The sequence below is a fragment of the Bactrocera tryoni genome, chromosome 5 (assembly GCF_016617805.1).
Source record: "Bactrocera tryoni isolate S06 chromosome 5, CSIRO_BtryS06_freeze2, whole genome shotgun sequence".
NCBI lineage: Eukaryota > Metazoa > Arthropoda > Insecta > Diptera > Tephritidae > Bactrocera > Bactrocera tryoni.
This window is the reverse complement of record NC_052503.1, coordinates 5,373,750-5,386,269: the sequence shown is the minus strand read 5'-3', so window position 1 is coordinate 5,386,269 and position 12,520 is coordinate 5,373,750. Positions and strand designations below refer to the sequence as shown.

At 35.1% G+C, this 12,520-nt stretch overlaps 1 protein-coding gene across 1 annotated transcript in view; it reads right to left on the bottom strand.

Moving 5' to 3' along the window:
* The window catches only part of LOC120776918, a 75,965-nt gene extending 67,622 nt beyond the window's left edge, over positions 1–8,343 (bottom strand). The window contains exons 1-4 of the mRNA XM_040107989.1: positions 8,191–8,343; positions 7,634–7,864; positions 4,066–4,177; positions 955–1,112 (exon numbers count right to left, since the gene is read on the bottom strand). Of these exons, the coding sequence (XP_039963923.1) occupies positions 955–1,112; positions 4,066–4,177; positions 7,634–7,864; positions 8,191–8,343 (654 nt within the window). The remainder of the gene's footprint in view (positions 1–954; positions 1,113–4,065; positions 4,178–7,633; positions 7,865–8,190) is intronic.
* Between the last annotated feature and the right edge of the window lie 4,177 nt (positions 8,344–12,520).

Genomic DNA, 12,520 nt, shown 5'->3' with positions numbered 1-12,520 from the left:
TATGTACTCTTCGAAAACATTTTGTGCAATTATGAACAGCTTTGCTTTACACTCAGCCCACAATCTCTACACTCAAATAATCAAGTAGCAGAAGTAGCTTCGGCTTCTATAATATAATCGAGCGCTCGTTAACGCCCACTTCAGTTGACCCTAGTTTACTGCTATGAATTCGTGCTAATTTCACTAACACCATTAATATATATGTTTATATGCGTTAAATAGTGCCCGAAAGTCCCACTGGAAAATACACACACACATTTGCGGTCGCTAAGGTAAACATGTTGCGGTGCAGGCCTATTATCCTTTCTCGGAGCACGTGCTGTGAACACATTAACGAAATGTAATTACATTGGCGAAAGCATAAGCTCACGGCGGAAATTGGTTTTGTAGAATGTTACCGCCGTTAATATATGTATGTGCAGTATATATACATACATATTTGCATTGGAGCTGGCGTATGTGTAGCCATAGTTGTCGGCAAAGTTATTCATATGCGAGTATACCTGCTGTATGGAACTTTTTGCATTATAATTTCTGTTGAGTGGCACATTTTATATTTCTTATAGAAATATTAAACAAAATTTCAAATAACTTTTTATATATTTTTTCTAGTAAAAATCCTTTTTTAAACTTCAAAATGCATTTAAGTGACCCTAAAACTTAAATTTTCCATTTCGTTGGGACCCCTTCAGACAACAACAATTCATTAACGCTCAATTGCCAACTGCTAATTTGCATTCACATTACCGGCAGCACTTCAACCGTTTCCCCCGCCGGTCACGCGCCGCTTCCATTTCGCTCCGTGCGATTTGAATTTACATATTTTTCATGCCAAGTAGTCTCGGTAGTGCATGGTAAACAGTTGATTGGTTGGACGAGCAAACTCGTCCCCTACATGCAAACACACGTGTTCGGCTCACATGCTCATGTGTGTGTGTGGGTGTAAATACGTACCTGTAGATTTTTAAATTGATGTGTCGTACAAAGGCGTAGGATAACACGATTCAAACGAAACCAAAATGAAATCGTCGGACTGAGGCCGCCCACGCCGCCGCCGGTGCCATTTGCATTGCTGCCCACCTCCGTGTTGCGTCCATCCATGGATTCGAAGTCTGTTGAGGGAGAAAGAAATGGCAACTATACAGACAAACAAACTAACTAGAAAACATTAGTGGATATAGATATATGTGTGTATGATATGAGTTAACTAAATCTATATTCAGGACACTAGTACGTCTGTTCGATATATGTTTGGGTTGCTGTGTATATTTGCAAATTCAATTGTAAATTCAAGTTGGCGATGCGCTTCAAACTTTCTACTTTCGCTTATGTTTGCATATCCGGGAAACGCGTGTACTTTTAGCCCCAAAAGCAATTTGGAACAAGTCTTATACGGTTATTCGCTTTAGTGACTTCCTTTGAAAATCCTAAACAAGATGGAGTTCTACTGAAATTTACCATAGAAAAGCTTAGCAACTTTTTTAATATTTGCAACAAACTGAAAACGCTGTCGTAATAACGGAGAAGTCACAAGTGCATTACGTGCAACTTTGAAATATAACCACGCTTAGATAAAATATAATCCTATGCATCAAACTTGAACTCATTCTTCTCAAAATGTCTTTAATCGGACTACTTGTTATTGAATCGTTATTGTCAAAAATATTTAAATAACCTAAGAAAAGCGTTGCCTACATTTAGGCTAATGATGTTTTTCTTTCAGTGCAAGCACTAAACTTATAATCTTTTTTTAATTATTTGAAATTTCTGAAAAGCTTAAAAGCATTATAATTACAAATTATTTAATTCGAAAGCACCAAGTAGTATTATGCAACCAATTTAGGGGGTTGTATCTTTCAAGTCAGATAAATCACGTGTTTTTTGTAGAGGCCTTTTATTTAATAAATTTAATTTACTTCAAAAACATACGATTTATTTCCAAAAATTTTGGATTATCATTATCCCAGAGCCGATCGCCAGGATGGTCTCGGGAAAAAATTTCTGGCGTTGAGAAAACTATTCCGCTTAAATTACCTCACATTGAAAGACCAAAAAAGTGTTTTAGACATACATACCTATAGATGAATGAAAGTTTTAATTTTTGGTAGCTTTCCAAAGCAATAAATCGTTCTTTTGTTGAAAAAACTACACTTCAGAGTAGCTTAAAACATTTAATATTATCAAAAAATGTATGTCTTTGATAATTTTATCTAAAAAGATTGTTGGGAAATATCAAGTAAATGGGTACAGTACCATATCACCTCCACAATAATCAACGAGTTCAAGAATCAAAGCAACAACATTATATTTACAAGCTAAGCAAACGTTATATTATATTGAGAAGACTAGAAACCTTACAGCAGATTCAAAACCTGTAAGGGTTTCCTTTGAGTCGTAGCAAGCAATTTACATTTTTTTCAATTTATTATTATTATTTTTTTTTGGTAGAAAAACATAGCCTTTAAATTATTCTATTATGGCGATAGATTTATATAAATCACATTGATTTATTGAATAGTTTTTCCAGCACTTAATATCACAGCTATACCACTTGATTTTAATTGCTATCTTTCAACAATTTGCCATCAATCCAATGGAAACCATAACAGTCACCTTTTTAATTTCCCCGAGTTATAAGGCTTTGATTAAACTCAACACTTTCATCGAATACAACAACATTGCAAGAATATAAGGAAACTAACACTAATCAAAATGGAAAACTGATACTCATACAGTAATCCGAGTAAATGCAAAGAGAAAGAGCACTTGGAAATATGATTACGTATACGCCCTGCAGCACGGATTACTTCAAACTGCAAGTGCACGCTCGCAAGCAATCTCGGGCAAATGCCGAAAAGGCAAACGTGCAAATTTTTGGCAAGCAGTGCAGGGCAATTTCGTGTGTACACTTGTTTAGCATTCAAAACACGAATTTTCCTTTGGAGCGTTTCACCACAGCCTAATATTGCACTTACTGCTCTATGTAAAATTTCAGCAGTTAAGCTGGACTAAAGCATAAATCTAAAGTGATTTTCAAGTATGCTATGTGCTTATATCCTGAAAACTTATAACAATGACATGTGAAACATTCAGCAGCATCCTTGAAAAGGATAATAAGCTCTTCTAAAGTCTCTTGTCACTATTACTTACGTCTACTGTGCGGAATTTTAATTTTCTCAAAACTACCAAACTAATCACTACAATTTACACTTTACAGCAATGCAAAGTGTGAGTGGCTGTCAGCACTTCCTTTGCAATGGAATTAAGTTTATGAAAATTCAATCATAAAATGCTACCGTAATTTGTTATTAAAACATCAACAAAGCAAAAATCCTGCAAACGGTAGGAAAACAGAGGGGAAACGCATGCAAATGCTGAAATAAGCCCTTATTTAGACGTGTGTTTGCATGTGCAAGGTTTCCTGACAGCATTTTCAGAAATATTGTCTGTATATTCATATGAGTTAGGGCGGCTGCTGCCGCAACTACAATAGTTGTCTTGGGAAATATGCTAAACAATGGCATATTGTTATGAGGATACAAGTATTCTATCTTCTACTAAAGTTGTGAATTAGTTAAGGCTGCACATCCTTTAGCTACGCATGCGTGCATAGCAAACAAATTGGAAGAAAACTAGGGAATTGATTTTAGTCTGTGAAAATGTATATGGATTTGTGCTAATTTCAGACCTTCATTTTATTCCTACTGAAATTAGACGTTCCTAGGCCACCAAAATATAAAAGCTATTCAAAGTTTACGAAATTGAGTATGAAAAAGCGTTCGACTATACAATATTTTTTTTATTTTAATCACTACAATTCTGTTCAAAAATGTGTTTCTTGCAAGTCAAACATAATGAAAAGGCGGATTCTCAAATGTAAGTATTTGTTAAAATCAATTAAAAATCAAAAAATATGTATAAATACAGCGAAAACATTTATTTCATAGCAGAGGAGAAATAAAAATTCCAACTTAAATAAAAAAGTCCGCTTATATCCTGAATGTAGATATAAAAATACTTCATGCAATATATTGCACAATCAACTGTTTGAACGTGTTCGCTTACTTTGCTGCAGTAAATGCGTTTCATCGCGCTGATACACCATGGGGCTGGGGCACGTTGAACTGGAGTTGGTGGAATCGATCGATTCGTCTATGTTGCAGCGCGTTATGCCGGCCTGAAATAACAAAAAACCAGTTTTTGATAAGATAAATGTTGAATAAATATTTGCATTCGCTCATAGTTTTTTTATTGAATAACAAAATTGCAAAAAGTAGTAGTTATTCCAAAACTATAACACACCAGATATATATTAGCAACATATTGCTCAATAAATTTCATAAATAAATTCTCAACTATATATTTGCAAAAGCATAGTTTTGCGCTTGAACACACCGATTAAGAAAGCTTTGCTTTGCCAAGTTATATTCACAAAAGAGAGCAGAGTATAACAGAACGATATAATGGAGATTGCATCTCAGTCTTTATTATTTACTGCAACGGAAAGATAAGAAGAAACTTCTGCGATTTTTTTTCTATTTCAGCATAAAACTTTTTTGGCATAAACTGATATACTTGTAAGCTATATTGCCACCCAGATTCACATAGACGGGCGAAGCTTATTAAACAATATTTGGCTCCTAAGAAGCCATTTTCATCACTGTCCTCTATACTGTATTTACTGTGGACCCTAGTGCAATAATTGCTATAATAATATTTAAAAAGTCAATCTGTTATAACCAAATGCCATATATGCTTCATGGCTTCACAAGTAACTATAAAAGAAACAAAAACAAATATTTTTTCAACTATATACTGTATAGGAGTTGAGCGATCCCGGGAAATACAAAACAGTTATGTTTGGATTTATGAAACCTCAATTCATTAAGTAAGATTTAATATTGATAAGTCCATAAAATTTTATTTTAAGTAAGGTCAGAAACCTAAAATCCTTATGAGAATATATTATAATACCACAGTTTAATACTTTTTTCAATAAAAATTATTTAATGGGGATCCCAAAATAAGGCGTCATAACCTTACCCGCTGACTGTTGCGGTTTTCAACGCTTTGGAGTGGATTCATAGTGTAGTCCTCTGTACTTCGGAGAGATTGATGTTTCATCCATTGTCACACATAAGTGAGCTTGTGCGCCAGCCACTTTGCAAAAAGGTTTTTTATACCCAAATATTCGCGAATGCTATGATGTACACGTTCACTTGATATCCTTAAAGTGCCTGCTATCTCGAACAACTTCGCTTTACGGTCATCCAAAATTATTTGGTGAATTTTTTTAATACTTTCAGCGGTAATAACTTCTTTTGCACGTCTACTGCGTTCACCGTCTTCGGTGCTCATTTCACTACGTCTAAACTCAGCTAACTTTTTGATTGTTGATTTTCCTGGTCCAGTGTCTCGAAATCGTCAAGTCAAGTTTTTGTTTCAACTGTATTCTTTCCCTTCCCAAAGCAATATTTTATCAACACTCGATATTTCTTTATATCCATTTTTTACAATAACAAAAGTTGCTTCACTCAACTTTGTATAATTCACAAACTAATGACTCAACAGCTGTAAAATTTATACACGCGCCTCTTCAAGCCCTGGGCTAACTAAAAATCATATGAATTTAATTCTAGCAGCGCCACCTATCAATTGACCTGAAATATGTACTAAAAACCAAAATTGTCCTTTATTTTTCATCAGAAGCAGTGGGTTATTCGTGGGAGGGTTACTCAATTTTCACGAACCACGCCAACTTTCGCAGAATAAGAGTTAATGAATGAGTTCACTAATTCACTGTGAATACTGTCAAAGATCCGTCGTTTATAATTAATATAAATTCACTTTAATAAAGTTCCTATACACTAAGGAAGTTACGCGGAAACCGATTTGAGAATGTGAAATTTGGGATAATTTCAGTCTAGGAATTAAGTGCCTTCAAGCGGACTGTGTGTGCTTGACATGAATAACTTGAATTACTAACTAAACAACGATTGTTTGAATTTAAAAAATCACTTATTGTCACTCGCATTCCTCAATCTGCTTTTAAGACATTTTCTTTAAGCGTGAATCTTTCAGACCCATTTTCAATCTTCACTCACCATGCCAAGCATGCTATTTATTCAAATTACCCAACTACGACACAAGAGCAAGATAACCCTTATAAGTTGTTTTGTTTAGTAGCCAGTTCGGTTGCTCTTTTGTTTTTGTTGTTGCCCGTTTTAACTGTCGCATAAGTTTAGCAAATTGCTGTCATTAAATTTTAATAAAAGTCAATTTAAATTTGTATAATATGCTGATCGTTCTTTACACCTACTGTCATCTGCGTGCCAGCGCACAAGCGCATAAACATAAATATTTAGTGTGTTCACCCGCTCATGTCTGTGTGTGTGTGCGGTGTTTCGCACACGCACTTAAGCAATCTCAGCACACTTCAATTGTTTTGCTCCCGCTGCGCCGGGTAGTTATGACCTTGGGAATTGTCTGTCAAAACTTGTTAAACTTGCGCACAGCTTGCTTGAACTACCAACACACACACAAACAATTGAGGCGCACACACACACGCATAATCGTAGATGTGACCGTGGAAGCAATATGTTATGCGAAAATAAACAAAACTTGGCAGTTGTTCAACAAGTTGAGACACTTTGCCGACAAACTCTTTCTATTTTGGGTCAAGCTTTGATTTAGTGGCAAGAAACTGAGAGGTTTACGTGCTACACTATATTTCGTGCCAGCAGAGTGAAAGAAGTCAGCTGATTCAATTAATGAACTAAGACACAAGCTTCTCGCAGACAAAGAGATTAGTTCTCAATGTAGCCGAAAGTTTTGAATTTTGAAAGAATTTCTCTTCGAACAAATAAACTTTCAGTGATTAGACGAACGAGCTCCGAAAGTTTATATCCGGTATTATATATTTTTAAAGAGTTAACTAGACACAAAATTTATGAGTATAAATCAATTGAAAGAATACTAATTGCTGAATCCTGGAAATCCACTATGTAATACAACAATTCTACTTTGATGGGTTTCGATAATTGGTTCTTACTCTCCATACATTACTAGAAGAAATCAAGTATATGAAGCAGAAGTGGGGCATTAATTTGGTGCACTGATAGAATAATGAATAGATCAGAAGACAAAATTGTTTTGGTTGAAATATTGAGAGCTTAATTGAAAGAAAAAGTTGAATTTTCTTAATAGAAAAGGGATTGTTTGAACTTGATTTCGATTCAAATCAACCATTTTGAACCAAATGGAAAGATAAAGGAATAGCAGAAAACAAAGCAAGGTACCCTTGTTGAAACCGTTCTGGCAAGTAATAAGGGCTCGAATATCCGTTTCGGTGTACTCTTGGTCACCTGGACCTCCCATTCGTGTAGAAAACATATCTGATAACTAATAGGAGCTCTGTCCAATCTCAACTGATGAACACGCGATAAGTCTCGAAAATTTCACGATCTGAATGGAAAGGTGGAATCACTTCCCTGTTCCCGAAAATTAAAATATAATATTAATAATGTTTTCCCAAAATCCGACAGAAAAGAACAAACACACCAATCTGATATAAAACTAGCATTTAGTAGTTACTAGCATTTAGTAGTTCTGATTATGGACGGTATTTACTTACCGCTATTAGACTGCTACTCACTACCGCCTTGCCGCCCTTGGTGCTGCTGGTGTTAAAATGTTCGATTACCTCCCAGTTTGACTTTTTCGGCGTCGCGGCCGAGTTCTGTTGCACCAATTGTTGGTGTGATGATTGTTGTGATGGCGTTTGAAGTTCCATTGTGGCCTTTGAAGCGCTAGCATGCTTCAACGAGGAAGAGCGATTAAAGAATTTGTGCTTGATCTTCGGTTCCTCGAGAGAATAAATACAAGAATAAAGCAAAATTAATTTCTTCAAAAGCTTTCTCTTAAAATTTCCACAAATGGAGAAAGCTTAACTGACAATTCAACATTATTTGCAGACAAGGCCACACAGCGCTGCCACTGTTTGTCTGTCATGAGTCAAGAAGTAAGATAAAAGCGAACGCGAACGTCGTTCGTCGCTGTCAAGTGGAAGAGGAATCGACAAGCTCGCCAAACATTGTAAAACATATTATGTGCAGGCTTGTTAATGGTGTCTGCGCTTTGGAGTGCACTTACTATTACAAGCGGTATATGTGTGTGTGGGTAAGTACTTACCTCTTTGCTGATGTTGCTGCTGCCAGCACTGCCACCGCGCCGCATGCCGCGCAACGACAAACGCTTGGACCAATCATTTTTCTGGCTCTCCGATGACAGCGAACGAAAGATCTGTGCCGAGGCTGCGGCAGTGGCGGTTGTGGATGTCGTCATGCTGCTGTCAAAATGGGTTGGTCGTATTCACGAAGCGGCGCAGCGTCCTAAGAGTAAACGAAAGCAGAATGCTATTTTTAGCAATTGAAAGTGAATGCTTAATAAAAGATAAAAGTAGCGATTGCTTTGGTGCGTGGTATGGAGTGCAACGTAACAGTAATTCTTTCAAGATATTTATGTGAAATAACATCTTTGATCCCAACAAAGCAAGCTTCATAGATTGTGAGCTATTTCAACCCGCATGGTTTTGGTTACTTATACGCTGTGTAGAACATAAAATTCCGATAATATAGTACAGTGGTATTCACGTTGGTGGAAAAGTGATGTAGGATGTATGGAAATTGGTTAGGAAATATTTTTCAACGATTTTGAAGGAATTAGAAATTGTAAGTTCATTATTTTCAACAAATTCTTGGAATATAGCAGATATCGGAAGAAAAAGTCTTCCAATCATATTCGTTAAAACAAAGCAGCTTCGTCATCAGGTAGATTTTAGAAATTTCAGATGCCTTTATGAGTAATTTATGCATGGTGGCATTTCATGATATTCGTCTTTTCTTAATCTTATCAGATCCTACCTATTACCTTTTCAATAAAAAATGTCGCTTAATACCAAGACAATGCCTCGGACAATGCAAGACATTTAAATGTTTTGCGCCAATCACCTTACCAAATTACAAAATACAACCGATTTCCGTGTCACCTTAATAAATAACATTAATTATCATTTAATTTATTTCCATTAACGAAATTTATTAAAGTAGTTTTGGGCCAAACACAGGTAGTATGCGGCCAAAACACAAATATTCGATTACAGCAGACATCACGATTAACCGTAAATATCAATAAAAGCAAACATAAATTTTCGAAACAGCGATAACGGTATAAATTACTACACACGAGTATAAATAAGTAAGGCAACTAAAAGTCAATGCCTACGAATTGAGCGCGAATGTTATTGCTTTTGAGTCGGAATGCTACACATGAACACTAAAGCAAGTATAGGTATTGTTGTTGTGTTTATACGGCACTCAAGTGCTTCTAATCTTGTTGTTCCTACACCTGTTTGTGCCGCCTAAGAAGGCTTTACGTGTGTGGTTGTTGTTGCGCTGGGCCAATTTAATCAATGAGCGCCAAGCACGCGATTGCCAAAATAATGAGTACACAAAGCGAGTATTTGCAATCATTTTGGCAATAATGTTAGACAGCGTTTTATGCATACAAGGGAAAAAGAATTGGCAATGTTTTGTACTCAAACAAAAGTTAAACATTTTATGGAGTGTTTGAAAATTTTAGAAGTGAATTCCCACAGCACTCTTAGCGTGTGTGGTCGCTGTAAATAAATTTTCGACGGAAATTATGGATTGTCTGAATTAAAAAAAAAAATAATGAAATAAAAAAGAGTATATAGGAATTCAGGTAATTTTCAATGGAATAATAAAAATTTAATTAAGCTTCATCAGCATAATTATTTGAAATAATTTTTTTTCCAGTTAGAAAATCGGTGAAAATATTCCGGGATTAGTTAATTTGAAAACATAAAAAATATTATTTAGCTACTCATGAAGTGCAAAATCCCATTTATGACATGCTGTGCCTGAATGCTATACGAAAACATCTGCATAAACACTTGTGATTTTCCACCATTGTTCACACTAAAAATATAAATAAATACATTTATGTTATTATGCACATGTGCCTTCTGTTTAAGCCGTCGTGGCTTAAAAAGGCTATCATATAAACTAATTGACGTTTAACATTTACGACAGGTATTCTCCCAACTATTCAATTATAAATCACACCGACTGTGCACTTAACATACACACGTTGAAACTATAAGCACATATCCCAGCAGGAAATCGATGGGGTGTGGAATGCGTTGGAAAATATTTTTATATATATTTATAAGTGAGTTGTTTATAGAGTGTGGAGAAATATAATGAAAAGGCGAGAATAAAATTTTATTTTTATGGCAGATTTATTTGATGAGTGTGTGCTGATAGTAATATGCAGCATACAATATTTTAACGTTTACATAGATTTGATATGAAGTGCTTCATAATATGAATAAAGCGACGGCTTCAATTTAGTATCATAGCTTCATAAACTTCTAAAACAAAACCAATCGTTGATACATACTTGTCTGCCATAATGACATTGCTGTCCAATAATTCTGGTGGTACGATGAATTTGATTCGATAGACATAAAAACACATTTTGGAGGCATAATTAACTTAACGATAACCACATATCAATGTCGCATATTTCATTTGGGTCCATATATCAGTATATCCCTGGAATGTGTTATCAAGAAGTAAAACAAAATTTGATTGAGTTGATGTTGGGAATACAGATATCACATTTTTATTAAACCAACATTTCCTCTCAATTTGTTGCCTACTTTCAGGCTTATCTAAAAATCTTGTACGTCAATCGTGTGCCAGAACATAGAAAAACACGAGAGCTGCAATATATATTCTGGCCTAGGGCAACTCTAAGTGTTGCCAGGTGCAATCTGACATTTCCATTGGAAAGTTTGACATTTTTTAGCATAACATCACTCAGAACGTTTTGTCATTTAATTGTGAATTGTTTTATTTACAGGGAATTAAAAAATTCATCTCGGCCAAAAAATGGAATTAACTCGTGAACATTTTCGCGCGATCATTTTTCACAACTTTCGACGTGGATTATCACGACAAGAGTGCATCGATGAACTAAAATCTTTGGATGGCTATGGAGCACCATCCTATAGCACTGTGAAAAACTGGTACAACGAATTCAATCGTGGCCGACGCTCGCTCAAAGACGAATTCCGTGAAGGTCGTCCAAAAACAGCTGTTGTGCCAGAAAACATCGATGCCGTACGTGAACTGATAATGCAAGACCGTCATGTAATATACCTTCAGATAGCGGCATACCTATGCATTTCTCCCACCAGCATACATTCGATATTGCATGAACACCTGGCCGTAAAAAAGGTTTGTTCTCGTTGGATCCCGCACAATTTGACAATCGCTCAAAAAAAGGCTCGTTTATAAGATCGTCACAGGTGACGAATCATGGATCTATGCGTATGAGCCCGAAACAAAACAGCAATCGACAAAAAAAAGAAAAAAATTAAAAAAAAAACAAAAAAATAAAAAACCATTTTCGTTGATAAATATGCCCATTTACATTATTAGGCCAGAAATATATATAGCAACCCTCGTACTTAATGAAAGATCTCTCAAACCGTCCAGGCTTTAAGGGGTATAAAATTTTTTATTTAACGAATGTTTTTGAGAACATTATCCGCAAGTTTTAAATTAATTCGGTAAATAGCTAAGCAGATATGGGGGTATTTGCAGAATTTTTATAAAACTATCGACTTCCAAAGATTTAAATACGTTTTTCTCGAAACGCTGATTTTAGAATGGGCGAGCACAATTTTCCGAAAGGACTGAAAATCTGCAGGAAAACTCCACGATATTTGTAGCTAAATTAGTCAGTTAATAATAAAAAGAATAAAATTTCTGATAACAATGTTGATTTTTAAAGCCACTCTGAAAGGTAAATCTTTTCAATAATTAAAAATTTTTTTGGGACCCCAACATTTTTTCAAAAATCAAAAAATGGAAAAATTCATCAAGTTTAGTATTAATATGTTCTTTTTTTTTGGTTTTTAGAATTTAAATTAATTTTAGCGAAAAAATATTCCTCACCGCCAGACCTTTTTTTCAGAGGTTTTGCTGGAGATCGGCTAGGGTATCAAGGAAATCAAATTTCTCTATTTTTTTAATGGACCGACGATTAATAAAGCATATTAAATTCTGTAAATTTACGAACTTGCAAGTGTAAATAATCCCTCAAGAAACCTATTTTTTAGAACTGTGGGTAAAATTGGATCTCTGAATAAAAAAAAAGTTATATTAAATATGTACATACATGCGTTGTCATCTATTTTCTTATTTAAATAGAAATCTGATGAGATTTTTAACGATAAGTGGGCTAATAAAACGCCCACGAGTAAATCCAATCTCGTACGAATTACAAAAAACTGAAATAATTTCAAAGATTATGTTTACACGAAGCATGTCTGTGTTGTATGTAAATTATATCATGCCAATATAGTGAATTAACTCGCTGTTCTATAATCGCTGTGGCCATTAAACAGCGGCATATACCCCATACTAGC